At 42.0% G+C, this 24,457-nt stretch overlaps 1 protein-coding gene and 2 long non-coding RNA genes across 6 annotated transcripts in view; 2 read left to right on the top strand and 1 right to left on the bottom strand.

Annotated features, from left to right (window-relative positions):
* The window catches only part of LOC103278617 (uncharacterized), a 49,236-nt gene extending 38,331 nt beyond the window's left edge, over nucleotides 1–10,905 (bottom strand). The window contains exons 1-2 of one of the 2 annotated variants that reach the window (XR_010005270.1): nucleotides 9,445–10,905; nucleotides 4,398–4,451 (exon numbers count right to left, since the gene is read on the bottom strand). This is a non-coding gene — a long non-coding RNA (uncharacterized LOC103278617). The remainder of the gene's footprint in view (nucleotides 1–4,397; nucleotides 4,452–9,444) is intronic. The other variant, XR_010005271.1, reaches the window with a different exon arrangement.
* On the top strand, nucleotides 1,666–4,940 carry LOC134298273 (uncharacterized). Its single transcript, XR_010005268.1, has 2 exons — nucleotides 1,666–2,107; nucleotides 4,444–4,940. It is a non-coding gene; the product is annotated as an uncharacterized LOC134298273 (long non-coding RNA).
* Nucleotides 10,906–11,510: 605 nt separating the features above from the next.
* Nucleotides 11,511–24,457, top strand: part of pura (purine rich element binding protein A) — a 31,919-nt gene continuing 18,972 nt past the window's right edge. For 2 of the 3 annotated variants that reach the window (XM_062977886.1, XM_016993080.2), the window contains exon 1: nucleotides 11,950–13,596. In XM_062977886.1, coding sequence (XP_062833956.1) covers nucleotides 12,243–13,196 — 954 coding nt within the window. In that variant the 5' untranslated portion in view covers nucleotides 11,950–12,242 and the 3' untranslated portion in view covers nucleotides 13,197–13,596. Of the gene's footprint in view, nucleotides 11,662–11,949; nucleotides 13,597–24,457 lie in introns of those variants that run through there. The other variant, XM_062977885.1, reaches the window with a different exon arrangement.

Below are 24,457 nucleotides of genomic sequence, written 5' to 3'. Positions count from 1 at the left end.
TAGGGCTAGAGATGCTCTCAATCATTTTATTGTTTTTCCTGTCAATAAAGAGGAACTTCACCTGTCACCACTCAAATCACCCATTGTAAACAGCCATGCTAGCCGTGATTGGTCAGAATTAGAGGCTTGGCTGCAGCCTATGCCAGCTTGTGTATAAAAAGGGCTATGAAATTGTATTCTGTATGCTATCTACTTAATAACTAGCTAGCATCTTATCTGTAGATAATAAATTCTTCCTTGGTTGAAAATCACCTTCTCTCCTTGCCTGCTGGCTAATTTCAATTGAGCCTGATCTGTATGCTTGCCACAGCAGGGACTCACTCAAAATGGGGAACTCAGGCTCATCATTTGCCTGGGTTTCTGCCAACAGATTTTTCCCTGGTTTCACTGCCAGGGGTTGCCTCCTAAAATGGGGCCAACGCTATGACATTCATGGAGTGGCCATAAGTTGACAGATGTCTTGAAGACACACATATGTTCAGAGTGGTACTGGTACAAAACTTGTATCGGACCTTGCATTTTGACACCTTGTTAAAGAAGAAATACCTGGTCTGCAAAGGACAAGTGGCACTCATTTGCAGCATTGAATAGTTTCAAAAAGTAACAGAACTAAAAGCAAGGTGACTCAAAAGATAAGGTAGGTAAAGGTTTTCTCCTGACATTACATCTAGTTGTGTCTGACTCTGGGGGTTGGTGCTCATCTCCATTTTTAAGCCGAAGAGCCAGCGTTGTCCATAGGTCATGTGGCCGGCATGACTGCATGGAGCAATGTTACCTTCCCGCAGGTGCAGTACCTATTGAGCTAATCATATTTGCATGTTTTCAAACTGCTAGGTTGCCCCTGATGACGCAGCACGTTAAACTGCTGAACTGCTGAACTTGATGACCAAAACATCGGCAGTTCAAATCTGGCGAGCAGGGTGAGCTGCCGCTGTTAGCTCCAGCTTCTGCCAACCTAGCAGTTCGAAAACATGCAAATGTGAGTAGATCAATAGGTACCACTTCGGCGGGAAGGTAACAGTGCTCCATGCAGTCATGCCGGCCACATGACCTAGGAGGCGTCTACGGACAACGCTGGCTCTTCGGCTTAGAAATGGAGATGAGCACCAACCCCCAGAGCCAGACATGACTGGACTTAACGTCAGAGGAAAACCTTTACCTAAGGTTGGCAGAAGCTGAGGCTAACAACATGAGCTCGCCCCATCGACCTTTTGGTCAGCAAGTTCATCAGCTCAGCTGTTTATCCCACTGCGCCACTGGGGGCTCCTTTGATTCAAAAGGTACCACACTATTAAAGACTCAATACTATGAATTGATAGCAAAAAAACCTTTCTGTATTCTTAAAATACAGATTACTGGATATGGAGGCAAGCACAAGATCATGTGAGCTGAAAGTTTGCTCCTTTACACCTGTGACACTAGCATATAGGCCAGGCATGAGCAAACTTGGGCGTTCCAGGTGTTTTGGACTGGAGCACCCAGGTTTGCCCATGCCTGATATAAGCACATTTTAAGATTATTATTTTTTTCGTGTCAGGAGCAACTTGAGAAACTACAAGTCGCTTATGCGGCTGAAGAGGGAAAGGAAAGGGCCTGAGGCTGTTAGGAATGGAGGGAGTTGAAGTCCAAAACACCTGGAGGGCCCAAGTTGAACCTTGCCTGTTTCAAAAAATGCATTATCCCCCAGCCTTGAGGCAAGGCGGGTGTCCAATTGAGCTGGTTGAGGCCCTGAAAGCCAGGCCTTGCTGCTGCTATTCGTTCCTGAGAGTGAGGCGGGGGAGGAAAGGCGGCCTTCTTCTCTGGCTTCTCCACAGAGGAGAGAAGGCCCGGTCCGCTCGGCCCAAGCAGGCCGCCTCGTCCGGGTTGTGCAGGCCTGGCAGCCCGAGGCCGGAGTAGGCCGAGCCGGGCGGAGGGAAGAGGGAGGGAGGGAGAGAGGGAGGCGGCGCCCTGAGAGGCGGCAGCAGCAGCAGCAGCGGCAGTGTCAAGTACGAAGCGCTGCGCTACGTGCCGAATGACGCGGCCCGCCTGCCACGACTCGCGGCGTCACGGGAGAGCCGCGGATGAGCCGCGCGAAGGCCCCGCCGCCTGGGCCTGCTCGGTAGTCGGGGTAAGCGAGTGGGGGAGCGGGCAGGGGAGCCAAGGGCAGCGCTGTGCTCCTCCTGTGCCCGCCGCTGGGGTGGCCTTCAAACCCGGCTCGGGGAAGGAGAGCGGCCTCCTCTCCTCTGACATGACACGGGAGTCAGTGCCCGTGACACAGTCCCACGACACGCGCCGTCAGACTGCGGTCTGGCTCGACAATGCAGCTCGAACAGCGTTAAGCAGAGGGCAATTCCACACAGCCTTATATAACCCAGAATATCAAGGCAGAAAATCCCACAATATCTGCTTTGAACTGGGTTATCTGAGTCCACACTGCCATACATCCCAGTTCAAAGCAGATATTGTGGGATTTTATTCAGCGGTGTGGAAGGGGCCTGAGTGCATTACATGGGCCTCTAGTCTACACTACTGCATTATATGGCAGTGTGTGCGGAAACAGCCTTTCACGACTTGGGAGTCAGTCACTTTCACGTGTGCGCTTACCTCTCCTGTAATCAATCCTCTTGGTGAGATGGAGGGGACACCTGTAAACTCGAAATATGTGTGTATTGCCACCATCATTGTCTCCTTTCAAGTCCTTGATGCAGTCTGTCAAACCCCAATATTTTTTTTTTCATCTGGTGAAAACTGGAAATCCCAGAGTGGTTTTGGGTTTATTTGTTTTTTTAAGGAATTTAATTTCTTCCCCACAGTGTATAAAATGATGATAGGGTTGCTGTGAGTTTTCCAAGCTATATGGCCATGTTCCAGAAACATTATCTCCTGATGCTTTGCCCACATCTGTGGCAGGCATCTTCAGGTATACCTCACAACCTCTGAGGATGCCTGCCATAGATGTGGCTGAAACATCAGGTGAGAATGCTTCTGGAACATGGACATATAGCTTGGAAAACTCACAGCAACCCAGTGATTCCAGATATGAAAGCCTTCGACAACACATTGACTGATGATAGTTGGATGTTTAGAAAAAATGGATTGTAATTCATAACATGTTGATTCTTCCACATAGAATAATTTCTCCACATTAGTTCACTGTATGTGTGTTCCACAGTTTTAGAGTAACATAGGCCTTCTTTTCTCAATCTAATCTATTTGATTTTTTCAAGGCTATTCTCTAACAGGGATATGATGAATTCTTTCCAGACCCTGTATCCTGGACAGTGGGGAGAAATGTAATTTCTCAGGCACCTTTCACACAGCTGAATAAAATCCTGCATTATCCACAGTGAGCAGGAATATATGGACTCAGATAACACAGTTCAAAGCTGATATTGTGAGATCTTCTGCCTCAATATTCTGGGTTATATGGCTGTGTGGAAGGGCCCACAGCTACTGGAATGTAAAATTATTCACTTCATTTACTTGTTTGTTGTTTTTTTAAAATTTTACACTTGTGACATTCTGCTAAGGGATTGTTTCACGAGACAGAAAATATTCAGACGTTATTGTTGTACATGCCAAAATATAATAAATTAGAATAAAACAGCTCATAAAGTACACTGTGCAGCAGCCACCAATTTTCAGTATTTTTCAGCACACAGGTCAGTAATTATTCACTAATGAATGTATAAAACAGTCAAATTGTGAGATACAGTCTGTAAAAGCAAAATTTATGAATAATATGTACTTTCCCCCACCAACTGATCCCAGGGATGATGATGATGATGATAGCTTTATTCTTATACCCTGCCACCATCTCCCTGAAGGGACTCAAGGCGGTTTACATATAGAACAGAATGTCCAGCAGACATAAAAGCAAACTATCAATTAAAACAAAACCATCACTAAAATAAAAAAAATCATAAAATAGAGCAATCCATATCAAACACAATTAAACAAGGAGAAAAAACAGCAGCATTGAGGCTCCATCAGACAGTGTTCAACAAAAAAACCCATGTTTATCTATGTCATTACACTTTTGTGCTTATTGTTGAGCAGACATGCCTGCATCACACTAAATCTTGTATTATAATATAGCTGTACAAGGACATTTTTATTTTCCTCTACCCCATATAACATTCTTTTATTGCAAGAACTGTACTTAATAAATGAGATATCACATTACATAATTACCTTAATCTGTAATCATACTTAGTCAAAATTTCTACATCCTGCCTGTTTTAGGCCTTTATATATTTTAAACTGAAATGCACTTTTGGTGGCACAGCAACAATTTGTGTTTCAAAAACCTTTCACATCTATATAATGCAGACTGTACAGTGCAGCTGAAGCCTTTCAAATGAGACCTGTAATGTCAAGGAACTCAATGTTACATTTTAATTGAGAAATGTACTTACATTTCTAAGACAGTCAGACTTTTACTAAACTCCTTTTATGTTTCAGCTTAAAGGCTAGAAGAAATAAAAGAAGAAGGAAAAAAGAACAAAAGAAAGACTTAAGTACACCGAAATATTTTGTATATTGCATGCTTTTGCAGTGACAAAAAGAAAACTAATGACAGATATTTCTAGAACTTGTCTAATTTCTTCATCTACTTTTTAAAAACCAAGCATTTTTTACAAATGTATTTAAGATGTCAATAACTTTTAATATCATGCTTTCATTGGGCATTTTGCTTTTGTTACTCCTTTCTATTTCCAAATAACTAGATTTAATTTCCCTTTGGCTGTACAAGATAATTTTCATTTAAACTTTGACTGTAAGCCCTTCAAAGGTTTATGATGAATATTGCCAAACTTAGTCCAAGCTTTTTGTTTATGATACAAAGTCACACATGTGTTAAAATTATTGTGTTTTCAATGATTCTACTGAGTTGAGTTTTACTTTGGGTTTTGTTGTTTTATGCCATATTTATTAAATAAACACACCAAGTCATTGTTTGTGTGTGCTTATTATTTACATCTTGCATTGCAAAAATAGTTCTATAGCAACTAGAAAACAGAAATTCATTTAACATTAATTTTTCTGATTTAAAAAATCAAAAGAAACTTGGTCTGATCTGAGATGACTTTTCTGATTGCATGTTTTCAAAAAAATGTTTGAGTTTTGATCACTTTAAATAAAAATACAGGTTTGTTCATTAAATTTTGTTACAATATTTTTTAAAATACGTATCATTAATAGTTTTGTTGTTTTATTAAATAATTTACATAATGCTAAAAGCATAACAATAAAAATGCAGAGATTCTCAACTTGTATTTATTTATGCTATAATAATTTTGTTAAAGTTCTGTTTTAACACATTTGAGGAAATTCAGTAGTGTGTGCAACTAAACAAAATGTAAACATGTATTTTAAGATTGGAAAGGTCCAGATTTTAAAAAATTGGATTTGCATTGAGTTTATTATAGCAGAATTCGGTATTTTCAAAAGGTTCATCATTCAGTTTGTCATTTTATTTAATTCACTCGTTTTTATAAAAATCATGTCCTTGAAAACTTTTTACAGTATGCTTTTCCCCATTAATAAACAACCAAATTGAATATTTTTGTTGTTCTGCTTTTTTTGTAAGATATCAGTTATATCTTAACATAAAAATGTTAACATAAAATCTAAGCTGTGTGACAATCTAAGCTGTGTGACAAGCTGGTCCACTGATTTAAATATACAGACGTTACTAGAATGTTTGAATGTGAAACCTAAACACCTAGTTATTTCAGATTCATTCATCCAAAACTGTTTACATTTGGGTTGCTGTGAGTTTTCCCGGGCTGTATGGCCATGTTTCAGAAACATTCTTTCTTGCATCTATGCCGAAAGCTCACAGCAACTCAGTTATTCCAGCCTTGAAAGCCTTGGATAATACATGTTTACATATGCTTTTTTTAAATAAAAAAGTAGCTGTTAGTCCTTGCAGCATAAAAAGGAGGAAGGAGGGGGAAAAAAGTAGGAGCATCTTGAAGACGAATTGGTTTTTATTTTAAGCTGTGATATCATTCTGCACTACACCTGAAAAAGTGAGTTTATATCAAGAAAAACAGATTCTTAAAAAAAAACCAGTTAGCCTGAAAGCTGCTTTCTTTCTTTTTTACATCTCTATGTATGTTTACCATGGGATATCATTTTATCTGGATTGCTGTGAGGTTTCTGGGCTGTATGACCTTGTTCCAAAAGCATTCTCTCCTGATGTTTCTCCCACATCTATGGCAGGCATTCTCAGAGGTTATGAGGTCTGTTGGAAACTAGGCAAGTGGAATTTATCTGTGGCTTGTTCAGGGTGGGAGAAAGAACTCTTGTCTGCTTGAGGCAAATGTGAATGTTTCAATTGGCCAGCTTGCTTAGCATTGAATAGCCTATGTGTCAGCTGAAGGATTTCCAAAATTCAGAAATCGAAGGTATCTTTGTTCAGAAATTGGCCCTCTCCCCTTCTCTCTCACACACACTCCATTTCTATGATTCTAAAAGAAGAAGGAGATGGTTACACAGCGATAAGTGAAGCCTGGTCTCCTATGTCGGAATAAGAAAAGGAGAAAACAATGGGGAAAGTGGGGTGCTGTGTGGCTTCCTGGCGAAAAGTCAGTCAGCATTTTCTCCTGACTTTTCGCCTGCATCTGTGGCTGGCGTCTTCAGAGGAAAAAGTCTTTTTCAGCATTCAGAGTGTTTTTGCTGCTGTTGTGTGCCATCAAGTCGTTTCCGACTTGTGCTTGCGGGTTTCTTGGCAAGGTATGTTCGGAGAGAGGTTGCCTTTGCCTTCCTCTGAGGGTGGGAGGATGTAATTAGCCCAAAATGGCTGAGTGGAGATTGAAGCCCTAGTCCCCAGAGTCACACCATAGAGTCCAACCGTGAGCGGAAGACAGGCAAGGAAGCCCCATTTCAAGAACGGCTTGGGTCAAGGAGCGCCCCATGCTTCCTTTTCTCCCAGTTCGGTTTTTCGGTTGACAGGGAACCGCTCTGCCTCTAAGGAAGAAGAAAAGAAGTGGGGAGCTTGTGGTGGGAGGCTTGGGGTTGCCTCTTGGATCGGAATCCCGCTTTACCGCTTCGCCGCAAACTCCCAAGGCGAGCGAGTCCAGCGACAAGCTTCCCTTGAGCCCGACTCTTCTCTGTCTTTCCCACGCCTCCTACCTGGCCTCCTTGGTCCCCAGCCCGCCCTCATCTCCCTCACCTGATGCCGTGGGAGAAACATAGTTTCCGAAGGGAGATGAGCTTGTGAAGGCGCCTCTTTCTGTCCCCAGCCCCGCTGCCCCGGGAATCCGAGACCGGGTTTTGCGACTTCCCACGACGTAAAAAAAAGACCGACAAAGGGTCTGTCTACACTGTAGGATGCAGTTTGACACCACTTTTTAACGCCCCCCCCCCAACCCCTCCCCTGTTATTCGCCCCTTGCCCATGAAGAGTTTTGGGTTTCTTGGTTGGCCCTGGCCCATGTTTGGTGGATTTGGAGTACTGTGGAATTAACGCAATTTGACATCACGTTAGTGGTCAGGGATCAGTGGTATGGAATCCTGGGAGTTATAGTTTGGTGAGGCACCAGCAGTCTTCGGCAGAGAAGGCTAATATCTTGTAAAACTTCCAGAGCATATAGAGCCGTGGCGGTTAAAGTGGCATCAATTTACAGTTATAATGTAACTCTGGCATAAGAAAACTTCGGCCCTCCAGATGTTTTGGACTTCGACTCCCACCATTCATAACAGCCGGTAGTCTGGGTTGTTGTGAGTTTTCCGGGTTGTATGGCCATGTTCCAGAAGCATTCTTTCCTGACGTTTCGCCTGCATCTATGGCGGGTATCCTCAGAGGTTGTGAGGTGGGAGAAAGAACTCTTGTCTGTTTGAGACAGGTGTGAATGTTTCAATCGGCCACCTTGATTAGCATTTAATAGTCTTTCAGCTTCAATGTCTGGCTGCTTCCTGCCTGGGGGAATCCTTTGTTGGGAGGTGTTAGCTGGCCCTGTTTGATTCATGTCTGGAATTCCTCTGTTCTCTGAGTGGTGTTCTTTATTTACTGTCCTGTTAGGAATTGCGGTAGTCTGTTAGGAATTGTGTGAGCTGAAGTCCAAAATACCTAGAGAGTCGAAGTTTGCCCATGCCTGGTAGATGTATCCAAAAACTGAGAAAGAGAGGCCCCGACTTATGCCCTCTGACTTTTCGGGCGAGGCAGAGATTTTTTTTCCAGTGAAGACAGCCAAGGACAGCTAACTGGTTCAGAAGATGTGATCCAAAACCCTGAATAGGGCCTGATTCCTTTTTTAAAAAATCCTAATGTGCATCTTTCCACGTCCCGGTATTGGAGCGGTATTAAATCTTTTGCTCTCTCTCTTTCCAAGGCGCAGAAGAACTTGCAGTGCGCCCTGTTCAGATGTTATCATCATGCGAAAATGTGACTTGTGACTGGCTCAAGTGCGGAAAAAGAGGGAGATGGGTCCAAAGAAGAAAGCCGTAGTCCTGGCTTTGCAAGACTTAAGCGTGGTCGGGGCTCTTGGAGGCCCCCATAAATCGAAGTAGCCTTTAGGGCGAATAAGGACAACCAGGCTTCAAAGAAAAACTATGGAACAGGAAGGCCTAGAATGAAGGGAAAGAATGGCAGGGTTGTTGCTACTGGTGGCAGTAAAGTCGTCCTGATGCCTGGGGGTCCGGGGCTCCTTCCACAGAGCTGAATAAAATCCCACATTATCTACTTTGAACAGGAATATATGGCAATGTGGACTCAGATAACTCAGTTCAAGGCAGATATTGTGGGGCTTTCTGTGGTGATATTCTGGGTTATATGACTGTGTAGAAGTGAAATAAAATCTGTTTTGGGGTGTTGTGTGGTTTCCAGGCTTCATGGCTCTGTTCTAGTAGCATTTTCCCCTGATGTTTTGCCTGCATCTGTGGCTGGCATCTTCTTTTCCCGTTTCTTATTCCACTGTATGGTCTGTTTTTGCTGCATATGTAGGACATCTGAAACGACTTGAAAGCACAACACAACAACAAAGGTCTACTACCAAACTTGAAGGTAGAATCAACACATAGGCCTCTTCTACACAGCCATATAACCCAGAATATCAAGGCAGATAATACAAAAGATCTGTTTTGAACTGGGTTATCTGAGTCCACACTGCCATATAATCCAGTTCAATGTGGATGTTATACAGCCGTGTGGAAGGGGCCAAAGACAAATCCAATTTATTCCACATTTCTACACTTGTTTGAACTAACAATGGAGTTTAGGCCAACATAATATCCTGGTATGAAATGGGAAATGTAAAAAAAAAAAAAAAGCACACTGCTTCATCTCTTGGCCTGGTTTGCACAGGGATGTATTTCTGTTAAACTGACTCCCCTATGCATGCTTAAAGAAATCCTTTTGGATTCCATTTGGGAAATACATTTGGGATAGATAGATATAGGTGTGGGGGGGAGGGATACCATGGCTACAAGTTTTGACTGTTTTATCGCTTATACTTACCAACAGAGAGGCTCAATTTCCTTTTCCTTCCTCTCTCATACTTACCACCAGATGCTACATGTAAACTGGACCTAGGAAGGAAGGCATTGGTGTGTTAGAGCAAGTGAAGGGATAGTTCTGTTATTTCTCAAAACCGGAAGGAATAGAAATGGATTAAATTGTGCACAGCAGGGAAAGCTTCCATAGATTGTTCCTTACTATTGTATTATTATTGTTGTTTTTGTTGTTGTTATTTCTGCAATCCCAGAAAGAGAGAAAAAAATTATCCAGTGAAATTGACCTCAGAGAGATGACAGGTGTATTCCAGATTATAGGCTGGATCTACACTACGATATCATGCCTTGTAGACCCATACAATGAAGTTCAATGCAGTTGAGCTGCATTATAAGGGTTTACACCAGGTAGGGGCATACTTCAGCCCTCAGATGTTTTGGACTTCTACTCCCACAATTCCTAACAGCCTATTGAAGATATAATGCTAGTTCAAACTGTATCATATGGAAGTTTAGATATTCAGCCTTAGTCGACCTGTGGACAAGAATTAAGAGCAAACTAAGAGGAGAGGAAAGGATGCTTAGGATGGGTTGCTATGAGTTTTCAGGCTGTATGGCCATGTCTCAGAAGGATTCTCTCCCCATCTATGACAGGCATCCTCAGAGGTTGTGAGGTCTGTTGGAAACTATGCAAGTGGGGTTTATATATTTGTGGAATGTCCTGGGTGGGAGAAAGAACTCTTGTCTGTTTGACACAGGTGTGAATATTTCAATCGGCCACCTTGATTAGCATTTAATAGCCTTGCAGCTTCAAAGCCTGACTGCTTCCTGCCTGGGGGAAATCCTTTGTTGGGAGGTGTTAGCTGGCCCTGATTGTTTCTTGTCTTGAATTCCCGTTTTTTGAGTGTTGTTCTTTATTTACTCTCCTGATGTTGGCATGATGGCTGCATACTGCTGAACAATACCCTCTGAAATCGCCAGGAAAATAATATTATCAGTAGCCCATCCAGTACCAACTGGCAGACGTTCTTGGAAATGGAATGTTGCTTTTTTTTTCCTTAAAGGGAGCGAGAAGACATACTCTCGGCCTCATTAGACTTGAGCATTTATCAACGTTAAATCCGGTTTCTACCTCCTGCAGAATTCTGGGGTTTGAAGTTTGGTGAGGCCCAGGACCTGTCTGGCTGAACTGTTTAAAGCCCCCTCCCTAAAGTGGATTTAAAGTGGACCCAAACCTTAGTGTGAAGTGCTATACATGCTATATTTCAGGAGCCTGAAGGGCTGGACAGGCGCGAGCGTCTGTCAGTCAGAGAAGCGCTCTCCTGGAAGGCTTTCTAAAATTGTTTCGTGGGACATGACAGGACCTTTCCAGCCACTCCTCCCCTCATAAAGTGCCCCAGAACGGGTTTATTTTAACGCTTGCGGGGCGTGGGGAGGGAGGGGGTTGCTCCCCTTGAACCCCTTCCTCTCCCCCCCCCCCCCGTGGGCCTCTTTCTCTTTGAAGGCATCTTTTGGGCGAGGAGACCGAATGGCGGGAGAGGCCCGCGCGCGCTCTTAGCCTCCCCCCCCCCACCCTTTGGAAAAACGCCGTCGTTGTCGTCGAATGAGGGCCCTTCCACATCGCCCTGTATCCCAGAATATCAAAGTTAGAAAAATCCTACAATATCTGCTTTGAAATGAGTTATCTGAGTCCACTGTCAGATAATGTGGGATTTTCTGCCTTGATATTCTGAGATATAGGGTTGTGTGGAAGGGCTCTGAGGGGGGAGGGGGGAGAAAGAAAGAGTCCTGCGCGAGCGGGGTGAGCCTGTGCTCATTTGACGCGCCTGCCTGTTTAATGCCGCGCGCTCTCGCTCTTTCTCCCCCTCCCTTTTTTATGTGAGGGGAGGGGGAGGAGTCTGGCGCGAGGCGGGGGAGCGGGAGGGGTTGCTGAGGGACAACTTCTGTTTAACACCGCGCGCTCCCACTCTTCTTCTCCCCCTCTCCCTTTTTTATGTGAGGGGACGGGGGAGGAGCCTGGCGCGAGGGCGGGGGAGCGGGAGGGGCTGCTGAGGGACAAGTCTGTTTAGCGCCGCGCGCTCTCGCTTCGCTCGCCTTCTTCCCCTCCCTTTTTATGTGAGGGGAGGGGGAGGAGCCTGGCGCGAGGACCCGACTGGCGGGCGGGCTTCTGGGCGAAGGGCGGAAGGGCCTGGCTGTGAGGGAGCAGCAGAAGAAGGCGCGAGAGGTGGGTGGGGCTTCGTTGGCGGCGAGGGAGCGCCTCCTTCCTTCCCTCCCTCCCTCCCTTTGCCTGGCCTGGCTTGGCCTGGCCTTAGTAGGCTGGCCCACCCGGCGGAGCGCTGCTGCTGCTGATGAAGCCGCCGCCTCATATTCTGGGGCGCCCCTCCTCCTCGCCCTCCCTTCCCCATTACAGTACAACACAGTCGCGCGCCGCTCCCTCCCTCCCTCCCCTCCCCTCGCGCTCCCGCCCTCCCTCCCCTCCCCTCGCGCTCCCGCCCCTCCCCTCCCCATTACTGTATACAGTCGCGCGCCCCTCCCTGACACACACACACTCTCTCTCCTCTCGCGCTCGCCTCCTCCCTCCCTCCCTGCCATGTTAGCCGCTCTCTCTCTTTCTGTCTCATCCCCAGATCTCGCGAGAGCGGCCGGCTGCTGGTGGTGGCTGTGGAGGGGGTTGGAGCGGCGGCGGCGGCAGGAGCGGGAGAGGGAGAAGGAGCAGTAGCGGCGGCGGGAGGAGGAGGAGGCGGCGGCGGAGGCCGGGGGGCGCAGGCAGGCGGCGGCGGCGGCGGCGGGGCGTCAGGAGGCAACATGGCGGACAGAGACAGCGGCAGCGAGCAGGGTGGCGGCGGCGGCGGGGCGCCGGGCTCAGGCCCGGGCGGGGGGCCTGGCAGCGGCAGCGGCGTGGGCCTGCAGCACGAGACGCAGGAGCTGGCCTCCAAGCGGGTGGACATCCAGAACAAGCGCTTCTACCTGGACGTGAAGCAGAACGCCAAGGGCCGCTTCCTGAAGATCGCGGAGGTGGGCGCGGGCGGGAGCAAGAGCCGGCTGACGCTCTCCATGTCGGTGGCCGTGGAGTTCCGCGACTATTTGGGCGACTTCATCGAGCACTACGCGCAGCTGGGGCCCAGCCAGCCCCCCGAGCTGGCGCAGGCCGCGGACGAGCCCCGGCGGGCCCTCAAGAGCGAGTTCCTGGTCCGCGAGAACCGCAAGTACTACATGGATCTGAAGGAGAATCAGCGCGGGCGGTTCCTGCGCATCCGGCAGACGGTGAACCGCGGGCCCGGCCTGGGCTCCACGCAGGGCCAGACCATCGCGCTCCCGGCCCAGGGCCTCATCGAGTTCCGCGACGCCCTGGCCAAGCTCATCGACGACTACGGCGTGGAGGAGGAGCCCGCCGAGCTGCCCGAGGGCACCTCCTTGACGGTGGACAACAAGCGCTTCTTCTTCGACGTGGGCTCCAATAAGTACGGCGTCTTCATGAGGGTCAGCGAGGTCAAGCCCACCTACCGCAACTCCATCACCGTCCCGTACAAGGTGTGGGCCAAGTTCGGGCACACCTTCTGCAAGTACTCGGACGAGATGAAGAAGATCCAGGAGAAGCAGAGGGACAAGCGCGCCGCCGCCGCTGCCGCCGCCGCCTCCGCCTCGTCGTCGTCCGAGCCGCAGGCCGAGGCGGAAACCAGCAGCAGCCCCTCTTCCGCCGCCGCCGCCACAGGCCCGCCCGGAGCCCTGCTGCAGGCCGAGGAGCCTGAGGAGGATTGATCTCCCTGCCCTCCCAAGCCCTCCGAGCCCTCCTCTTCCTTGCTCCCTTCCTCTCCCTCCAAGCCCTCGCCCTCTTCTCCACTTGGCTGCCTCCTCCCTGCCCTGCTGCACAGAGACACTCGTAATAATAATAATGATAACAACAACACCACAGAGAGAGACTTTATACTGTAAGCGAGAGAGAGAGAGAACCCACACCACACACCGGAAACCGTACCTGCAGTTCCAATATTATTATAATACCTGTTGTTCTGACTCCAAAAGGAGCACCGCACCAACCCACCACCAACCAACCCAAAATTCTGACAGACAACCAAGCAAAGCGAGCAAAGCAAGCAACTTCTTTCTCTCCACCCCATCGCTGGATTGTTCCTTCCACTCTTGCCCATCGTATAAAACAGTAAGCGGCTGCTAAAAACAAAAAAATACAAAAACAAAATACAAAAAAAAATTACAAAAAAAGTAATAACATTATATATGATGAACTGGTGTTTTCCTACTTGATTAAAAAATATAAAGAACTGAGTGTTTATTTCCCTAATTAACCGAGAAACTTTTGTACACGTTGAAGCTATTATTATTATTATTATTATTATTAAAAAAGTGGTCAAGATTAAAATATTGCTGAATTATATTAAAAAGAGAGAAAGAGAGAGAGAGAGAAATGTCCTTTTCATGTCGAGCTAACATTTGACTTTAGCACAAAAAAAGAGAGATATTTTAGAACACGTAAAAAAATAATATTTTTAGTTTTTTCCTCTCGTTTTGTTACCAAATTTCAAAACCTTTCTTTCCTGGAGGGTTTATTATAGTATATTTGACACCCTATATACCAGTGATTAGAGATGTGTATATATATACATATATATATATATACAGTATATATATATGAGGGCTAGGCATGCTGTGTGTCTGAGCTTTGTCTAAATGTTATGCAGAAGTCTGTAGAGTTCAAAGGTACGTAGGTTTAATTCATGCAAGGTAAACAATAAGTGCTCTCTTTTATACAATATGCATTGCATCTGGACCTTCAACATATAAAATGGTCAGTGAAACTTCTGTGAACATGAAGAAAAAATTATTAAAAAGGCATTTAAATGAAATTTGCTAACTTGTGATTTTTATGGTTTGAACCAAAGTTATTCAAATAGTAAAAGAGAGAAAGAAAGAGAGGGAAATGATCTCCCATATTTTTCTGCACCTGTTTGGTTTACAACTAAGTAGATATATTGTCATTTTTGTGTATATGAGATGTACTTGTATTGTTCATAATATATATTTTTATGATGTGTACTTAAAGTACTTTAATGTGCAGCAATTTCCAGTAAACCTGTTTTGGAATAACAGGTGGTGAGGGTCTTTTGTGTGTGGCCACTAGCACTACCCCTTAATGTGTTTAAGTTTGATTCAAAAGTCCAGTTTGTGCTAGTGCTAACTTATGTAGGCCTGTCATAGAAGTTGGTGCAACATGATTATAGTGTAATCCTACTGAGCCATGGATTTGAGTCTCCTTTAAAAGTAAAAGCCAAGTTGGTGTGTTGTAAAGAAATTTCCATGTAGCTGTGGTGCTAGTTATTACTGGCTACATACTTTATATATGTAGTAGCGACCCCTCCCAAGTGTGCAAACCTTCAGTTAAAAGTATGTAATTTATGTGATATATTCAATCTGTAGGGTATGAAAACATCAGAACACTAATCTGTCAAGTGGTGTTCTCCAAATTACAGTTTGTTTGTAGTACTATACTTTCAAGAATTTTTCTTTAAAAACGTTTGTGTGCTTTTAATTGACTAACTTGCTGCTGTATAGTAAAATATTAATATATTTTTATCATTAAACTGCTGCATGACTATCATCATTGCAAGTGAAAATAATATGTTATAAATGATGCCTTAAAACACTAGAAAAATTAGTTGGAGTTCTGTAGAAAAAGTTGACAAAATAAGAATCTGATTCTTGAGTTTTGAAGTGTACTCTTAACATCCTTGACAATGTAGATTTAACTGCTGTATGTTGAAGATGCCACCTGTAGGAACAGAATTTTTCTATGCTTCTCTTTGATTGTAAGAGGTTTGGGTCTAGGAAAGACAAAGATTGTTCAAAAGAAATTACCTTCTGTTTTCATTAAAGCATAATTCCCCCTCTTTTTTGAATATGTACTGTAAATGTCAATATAAATTCTGTTTCTCTTGTATCATCCATTTTCCGTTAAGCAAGTTGGCTGCTGGTGTCTGTTGAGCACCAAATGTGCAATAATGTTGTAGTTGTTAGTTTTTTTTTGTTCTAAAATCACTGGAATTTATTACATTATTTTCTAAGATGCACTTTCCAACATAAAAAGCTTCCATAGTGCATAATGTGATAACTGAAATGCTTTTTGACCACATGCAAACATTTAGAGGTATGCCCACTTTGTTTTAATTGGAGGGCTTGTTGTGCAGTTTCATGCTGTATTTGAACTGTGACGTGGAAAGGACTGGATTCTCCATGCTACACTTTGGGAAGTTTTGATTTGGCTGCTTGGTTGTCTGAGTTCTACTGTTCATTATAGTTTTAAAAGTTGCGATAATGTCAATGGACAGATGTTTTGTTTTTTTAGCAATAACTTACATAAGTCAATGTGTGAGTGAAGTGTCCTTTTGTTCTCTTTGAATTGTAATTTAAACTTTATTGAAGAGCAACATTCATGCTCAGTTGTAGAAAGGACACAGGCAATAGTTTTTAAGACAGTGGTTCACAATCTGTGGGTCCCCAGGTGTTTTGGCCTACAACTCCCACAATCCCAGCCAGTTTACCAGTTGTTAGGATTTCTGGGAGTTGAAGGCCAAAACATCTGGGGACCCACAGGTTGAGAAGCTGAAAGATCCGAGAGTGGCTTCACCTTCTCCTGATGGGAATGCACATTATGTTTGTCCCACTGTTGTCTTTGGCTGAACTGCACATTTTGCAGGTTTCATCAGAGGCAAAAGTAGAAGAGTGTGCACACAACAAACTGTGACATCACTTTCATATCACCTTTGACTCTCTGAAAAGCTATTTTCTGATCCCAGCCCATATTTTAATTGGTTTTGACACAAAGTCAATAACATTGGCATTTTGTAAAACCCACAAAAGGGAATTTGTCTTGACCCAAACATCTCCCACTTTGATCTTAATGGGTCCATATGATCCATAGGGCATGCAGTTCTCCTTGGATCATTACAACTTATTACAGTTCTAGCAAAGTTCTGAGGTTGAGAATATCTTAATTTATGAACTCATGGCAGATATTCTAGAACTGATCAGTGGTATTAAGTCTTTGTGCTGATGATAAATGACCTTGTGTTGGCTATCACTTTTTCCCATTTAGGTGCTCAGTATTTCACCCAGGTTTTATATCTCACTGCTAAAATAGAGTAGTGAGAGAATCTTATTGTAAGGCCAGGAGAATAAAATGGTATATTTGACCTTATTTGGTGTTCTGAAACAGCATGCTCAAATGTGCCAAGCAATCCACCTTTTCGAAAACATGCCTTATTTTCCTTAATGTGTTTTCATTGTCTTGATTCAAGTTATAATGCTACTTTATATGAACTGCAAGAAAACTTGAAATCCACTGCAATACAAACATGGCCTGTTTTATTTTTGTTTTATAAGTGAAAAGGACACTGTCAAGTAACTTACATTTAAAAACGTGACCTCCCTTTTGGGTTATTCCAGCATGGCAAATGTCCTCAGTAAGTCCCACTTGTTTTTTGGGTTTTTTTTTTTTTTTTTACAAAAATTGCTTTGTCTGAGAAATTGAATAAACAAGCTAAAAAATTAGACACTGTTGATTCATGCCTCTTTATTGTTTTATGCTGTAAAGTGCAGTTTTCAGCCAGAGGGGGAGCTAAAGTAACTAAAAAATAATTTGAATATTGCTGAAGTTGTAGAATTTGACTGTGTGCATGAAGAAAATTAGCAGGAAGAAGTGAAAAGAGGGAATCCAACATTTACACAACAAATCATCCAGGGTGGAGGAAAGGGATATTTTCGAGTTAAGTCCATGGGCAAGCCTTGTCCATAGGTGGTAGAGAACTTGTCAAAATGTAAATATTTAACCCCAAAATACTTGACAGTGTCACTTTTTAAAATATCCCTTGCAAAGGTTGCAGTATGCTCTATTGTAGCTGTCCTTGAAACAGAACCACACATACACAACACTTTGTAAAATGTAGTCTATCTGTCTACTGTGCAGGCAAAGAACTACTATACTAGGCATGAAGAAAACATGAGTGCCTATAGTAGGCCAGTAACTTTATTTGAGAACAATTTATTTTTGTTTAATTTTTGAAATAGTATTGTAGCAATTGCTTTGATCAGCCATGTCCCTTTTGAACTATGCAGATTATTGTATATATTGTGGTCAGTAAAAAATAGATGGCATTTGTACACTAATGAGTATATATCTTTATAGCTATTAGTGTGATTTTTAATACTGACAGCAAAGTATAACGAATTTACATATTTTGATTGGGTCAGCATTATACATCCTGATGTCTGGTAGTTTGAAAAGAGTAAAATATCTTCCTGCACGGGGAATATGATATTTTATTACTGTTTTCCATTGAAATACTATTTTGTCAGTTTTTATTTAACCTGTAAATCAGTTATTACTTTGTACTGGCATAAATAGGGTATGAATATATCTTTTTAAAGCCAACTGATCAAGTACCTTTGTAATAAAAAAATTAATGGATCTGTTTCGATTGTACTCACTGTTGTCATTTCTTGTATGGCATATAATGTATGCTTTAATATCGTGATGTTATGTCTATGGTTCCTTAGAAATTGTAAACAAATAATGGGAGGGATAGTAGAGTTGCAAATGTATTACATTTACAAATTAAGAATTTTTGGATTATCATGGCCCACATCTACACTGACATTTTAAGCCGATGTAGAGCAGGATCAACTTCATGACCGCCAAATGCCAAATGAAGCTGATCCAGGGTAATGTGGAATAAGCTACTAACACACCTCACATTAGCCAAAGTCAAGGAAAAATCCAATTTCTGGCACAGGATTCAGACTGTCCCCCAATTTTGGGCTTGCTGGAACAGTTGGGCCAATTTCAGAATGGAACTGGCCACAATTGTTCCCATTGCCATGCTGTGTTTCCTGGGCTCAGGTGGCCCAGGGATACGGAATGGCAGTCACCACCCCTGCACCCTTGTGGCGGTTTCTGGCTTCAGCACTAGTCCTACTTGCTATTGTCTGCAGTGACATCAACTGGAATGTTGGATTGCCCTTGGGTTAGTGTAGATTTGCCTCAAGTGAAAAATGGCTGGGCTGGACCTCTTGTTCCAATCATCCAAATTATTGCTTGAAGTAATGGGAATGAGCCACACTTATGCTCCCTCCAGTTTTGGATTACCTTAAACCCCATTGCCTCAAGTGAGCAATTGTGATTGATGCTTTATTTCAATGCTATGGCTTTGAGGCCTCCTATGATTTGAAAGTTAGCATGAGCCTTAGCCTGATTTGGATATCTTAGTAAGCCATGAGCAGAAAGAAACCTGGAAACAGTGGAAGGAATCCATATGTGATGGAGGAGAAATAGGTGAACCCCAGATACAATTTTTGATGCTCTAAACCAACCTTTGTCCCCCAGGTGTTTTGGACTTCAGCTTCCACCATTCTTAACAGCTGGCAAGATGGTTGGAGTTTCTGGGAGTTGTAGTCCAAAGCAACTGGAGGACCACTGCTACTAAACCAAGCTTGCAAAGCTCATCTGAGTTGAGTTAATAGTAATTCATTCAATTTGGGTTATACAGTTGTACTGCTATATTTAAAATGTTTGCATTAACCTGAAATATTTCAGGTTTTTAAAAAGAAGTATCATCCTATCTTCTTTATTTTTATATACTTTGAAATCTACATTCAGATATCCACTGGAATCTCATCTTCTTGTCTGCTCCCATTTCTGACTATTTAGAAACAAGCTCTTCATTCTAGTGACATGCTTCCTCTTTAGATATTTTTTTCTTATACAAAGTTCCTGAGGTTTTCATCCTCTGCACATTTACCTGGCAGTAAATCTTAATTTTATTTTTGAATAAACAGGTATGGGGTTTTATCTACCAATATCAAACATGGGTTTTGTTTAGTTTTAATTTAGGATTAAAGGATTTGTAAAAAAATTAGATCACCAACACCTATCAGACACATTTTTCAGATCGTAAATTGATTAGAAATCTTAAGCATTCTGTTTCAGCTCTCATTGACAGGCTATTGATACACAAAATGCTAATGTAAATTAATATGTCTACAGTAATTGTTTCTGCTCATCAGCCCTTATGGCCTCAAAATTTAACAAGGTATTCAGTGTCCAGACTGACCATGTCATGTAGTTTCAAATCGGTAATGAAAAAGGTGGTTTCGCTGTGCAGATGATTATAAAGGAAATCCTGGAGCCAGTTTGAAGATGGGGATTATATTAAGGGCAATGTGTGCGCTTTTGTGGAGTTTGTTATTTAGCTGCTGCAATTTGAAGCTGGCTTCAAACTGCATTAAATGGTCATTGTAGATGGGGCCTCATACTTTAGATTCACAGTGGGGATCTTTGGCTTTAAAAAAAAAATCAAATGGTGCTCCCCAGATCACATTCCCATTAATCTTGCTTCAATGTCAAAAGAATTTGATCATGTGGAATAATGCTTGTCTGTCAGACTTAGAAACTGTTTTAAATTCTGAAGAGTCTTTGTTGTGTGTCCCTCCCCCCCCAAAAAACCCCAGATCTGCCAGTATATGAGGAAATAGTTAAAAATAATGTTGATCTGTGTATGTTTACTGAGAATTAAATCCCACAGATTTTAATGACGTTTATCCCCAAATATTTACTGAATTTCTCCCTTGGTTCCCAAAAAGCCTCCAGCATCAAAATCTTAAGTCCTGTAGAATAAACCCTAACAACTTGCTATCTCCCTAGGAATGAAGGAACAATACAAATTTAGTTACTGGACAGTTTTTTAAATAATATTTTAAAGGTGAATGTTGTGTGTATATGTATTTCACAAAATCTTGGTGCTCTTTTTAAAATAATCGATGAATTTTTTAAAGTATCCAACTTTGCTCATAAAGCTTCTTGCAGCATATGCTCTGTGTTGAGCCAGTGTTATACATACCTAAATTCACTGAAGCTTTAGGGGGACTGGATATTACCTTTTAATGCACTGGTGCTAAACATACTTGCATAAATTACCTGATTTTGAGTAGCAGAGCAACTTCCTTATTAAGTATTGAAAATCCATTCTTGATGACAAGTTTTAATCAGTTTTAATTCTTTTAAAGGATGAAATGCATTGAAATCTGTTTGTATTTTGATGAATTGTAGTTTCAGTTTGCATTGTTTCTTCTGTAAACATAATATTTTGTGAGGTAAGTTAATATTCTTTATATGGTATTGTAGAAATAAATCTAGAGCAATTGAGGTTTCGCTGAGATGTGTCCTGAGTTATGTCCTCCTTTCAAATCCATTTTCTGAAAGAGGCTTGATTTGAATCTTCTGAAACAAAACAAAGAAAACTGATAATTTTGTGAAAATACACCAATAATACTATTGGTTCCCGTTTTTTGTTTCATTTAAATCTATCCGGTTGCTATAGTAGTAAATTTTAGCATGATCTATAACAAACCATTTATCCAAAATGCTCTGAATGCTTTGGCAATGGATGTACTGTAAGCTTGTTCCCTACGTCTAGTATCAGTGTGTTTTTTCCCAGACCATTATAAAGGTGATGATAGCTAGCTTTTAAAACACTTCTCAGCCTGAAACCTACAAAACAGGGATTGTTGTCCAGGATGGTGACTCTAGGACCTTTTCACATTGGGATATACTCTTGTTCATATCAGTATGCATCCTGTATTTTTTTAGGACTGAATGCATACTGTCTTCAGACAGGATGTATACTGACCCCATCATACCAAATTCTTACTATTTGAAAATAGTGCGCTTTGACTCATCACACCATGGAAGACTGGCTCCTCCCAATCCATTTGAATGCCCCCTTACATCACTTTTTTATGTAATCTCAAGCTACCATTCTCGCGAGATTCTAGCTGATGGGATGCATACTGATTTTATGATCATATGTAAAAACAGCACCTCAGAGCCACATTAAATTTAAAAAAATGGATTCCTGTGTACAATTACTCCATTTCTGCAACATTTTGAAAACTGATTCCAACAAATTACTGACGGCATGGGACAAACGTGATAGGACCCGTTTGGAATCGTGCTCAAAGAGTCTTAAAAACATAGTATATTCTAATGTGATAAGGTCCTTAAGTGAACTTGTAGCAAGGGGTTCTCTCCCTTTATATTAGCTTTCACAATGTTTTTGTTTAGTAACAGAGCTAAACTTACATTTTGTATTATCTGCATATTGGCTTCTAGCAAAAGGCCTTATGTGGTGATTTCCCCATTAAAAGGGTGATTTTCAGTTCTTGTTTTCTAGAATATCTGGATCTTTCTGTTTCATCTATCATTTGTCAAGACTAGCAGTATGTTTCTTAGCAGATTTTGATTCATTTCTATCTGTTAGCTGTGGTTCTATTACAGTTATTAATTATATATTTTAGCATACTTTGTTGTAACTTTTGAATTGCTTTTCATCTGACCAAATACCTGTATTGAGGGTGTACAGGAAGTGACAGTGGGGACATGGGTTCAACGTCTTTCTGGTTCCACTGGCAGGAACATTTAGGTAAACCAAACTCTGTTAGAGCCTAGTCATTATTTGCAAATTGCTTTGAATTATGAAATAGCACCCTATAAAATTGCTTTAAATGGTTGTTTTAGTGAAATTAAAGGCCGTTCCATTCAATAATAACCCCTTGAATCAGTTTAGTCTTGATTTTTATTAGATTGCTAAAGTTTTTATTAAATTACTCATAACATATTCCCCAACAAACAGCCCCATTTTGGGGAGACAAGTTATTATGTCAGTTACAATTATGGTTTTGAGCATTACTGATTTTTAAATAATCCCAAAAGGATTTTATTACAGACCTACGCTTAACACTATCTATATATATAAAATGATAAAGTTGCGGGCGCAGTGACTATAACAACAAAACTAAACATCCCAGAAATACGAAATTTGGCAACACAATGCAAAAGGCTTGCCTCCAGGTTACAACAACACAACCACACCACAAAACCACAATCCAGACCCACAAAACTCACAACAACGCATCGTGACTATAACAACACAACTAAACGCCCCAGAAATACGAAACGTGGCAACACAACGCAAAAGCCTTCCCTCCAGGTTGTAACAACAGAACCACACCACAAAACCACAATCCGGACCCACAAAACTCACAACAATGCATCATGACTATAACAACACAACTAAACGTCCCAGAAATACGAAACTTGGCACACAACTAAACACCCCAGAAATATAAAACTTGACAACACAATGCAAAAACCTTGCCTCCCGGTTGTAACAACATAACCACACCACAAAACCACAATCCGGACCCACAAAACTCACAACAATGCATCGTGACTATAACACAACTAAACATCCCAGAAATACGAAACTTGGCACACAACTAAACGCCCCAGAAATATAAAACTAGACAACACAACGCAAAAACCTTGCCTCCCGGTTGTAACAACACAACCACACCACAAAACCACAATCCGGACCCACAAAACTCACAACAATGCATCGTGACTATAACAACACAACTAAATGTCCCAGAAATACGAAACTTGGCACACAACTAAATGCCCCAGACATACAAAACTTGGCAACACAACACAAAAGCCTTTTCTCCCGGTTGTAACAACACAGCCACACCACAAAACCACAATCCGGACTCACAAAACTCACAACACATTGTGACTATAACAAATACAAAATTTGACAACACATCTCATCCACCTCCCCAATCCCTACATTCACACTTGGCCTCCAAAAAAACAATTACAATAATAACAATGACAACAACAACAGCAATAAGAATCAACACCATCACAGGCAAGAAACAGCCAGGCACTGAGGCTGAGAGGCCAGTCAGTGCTACACTGGGCCTCCAAAAAATACAGTAGCATCTAACTTATCCAACCTTCATGACCACTACAACAACAATAATAATAAACACCTAAACAGGCAAAAAAAAAGACTTGTACCACAATAAAAATATAAACCGCACTCAGCAGAATCAGACATTACAACTAACAACAAACCAAAGACAACAGGGATCTCAAGCAATTATCAATCAACACAAAAATTGAAGAAGGTAACAGACTTCAAATACTACTACTAATGTGAGTATAAAGAAGATGGAGGTCACAGCATAAATACAACCTAATGTAGACTGACCAACACCACCAGACTAAGCCACAGCAACGCGTGGCCGGGCACAGCTAGTCTTTTTATAAATATTACATTTATCCCATATTTAGAGATTTTATGGATTTATGTCTTAAATGAATAAGGATTGTGACCATTTCATTGTAAAGTGAAAATGTTGTATGTCTGTAGTTTTAGGCCCCTCTACACAGCTGTATAAAATCCAGATTATCTGCTTTGAACTGGATTATACAGCAGTGTAGACTCAGTTAATCCAGTTCAAAGCAGATAATGTGGATTATTTGCCTTGATATTCTGGATTATATGGCAGTGTAAAAGCGCCCTCTGTCTTTAACTGACAACATAATATAATTACCTTGCTCGGTGTAACAACTTTGTATACAACATAGTTATGTAATTATATACTAATCTAATTTTATTGGAGGCTTTGTCTTATTTGCTCCATATTTCGATCAAAGTTGGATCAAATGTCATTTTCAGGAAAACATTAGCATGACTGGATTGTAAGTTGCCAACTTGCATTTCATGTTGGGTCACATTTTCATGTTTATATTGGTCTTTTTTTTAAAAAAAAATGAAAATTAATATTGCTGCTCAGTTTGTCACCTGAAATTCCTTTTCTGAATACCAGTAACAGATGAGATTTGGACATTTAAGATAGTAAAATATCCCCATGTTCTCTTGGCCAGATTTTTCTACTGTTTGAGGTTCTTGGAGCCCCTTTGTTGGATTGGGCTTGATAGTGGTCACACTGTTTTTATACCTAATACCAAAGTGAGATGAATAGGATTTTCATTCTGTTTCCACATTATAATTATAAAGCCAGTGGAGTTGCGCTCTTAGCATCAGGTTTAGTGTTACGAGTCATTCTGCTGAACTAAAGATCTGGCCAGATTTCACTGAGAAAAT

This window comes from Anolis carolinensis, chromosome 4 (genome assembly GCF_035594765.1).
Source record: "Anolis carolinensis isolate JA03-04 chromosome 4, rAnoCar3.1.pri, whole genome shotgun sequence".
Classification (NCBI taxonomy): Eukaryota; Metazoa; Chordata; class Lepidosauria; order Squamata; family Dactyloidae; genus Anolis; species Anolis carolinensis.
Note: the sequence above shows the minus strand (reverse complement) of the source record. Positions and strands in the feature narration are given on the sequence as shown.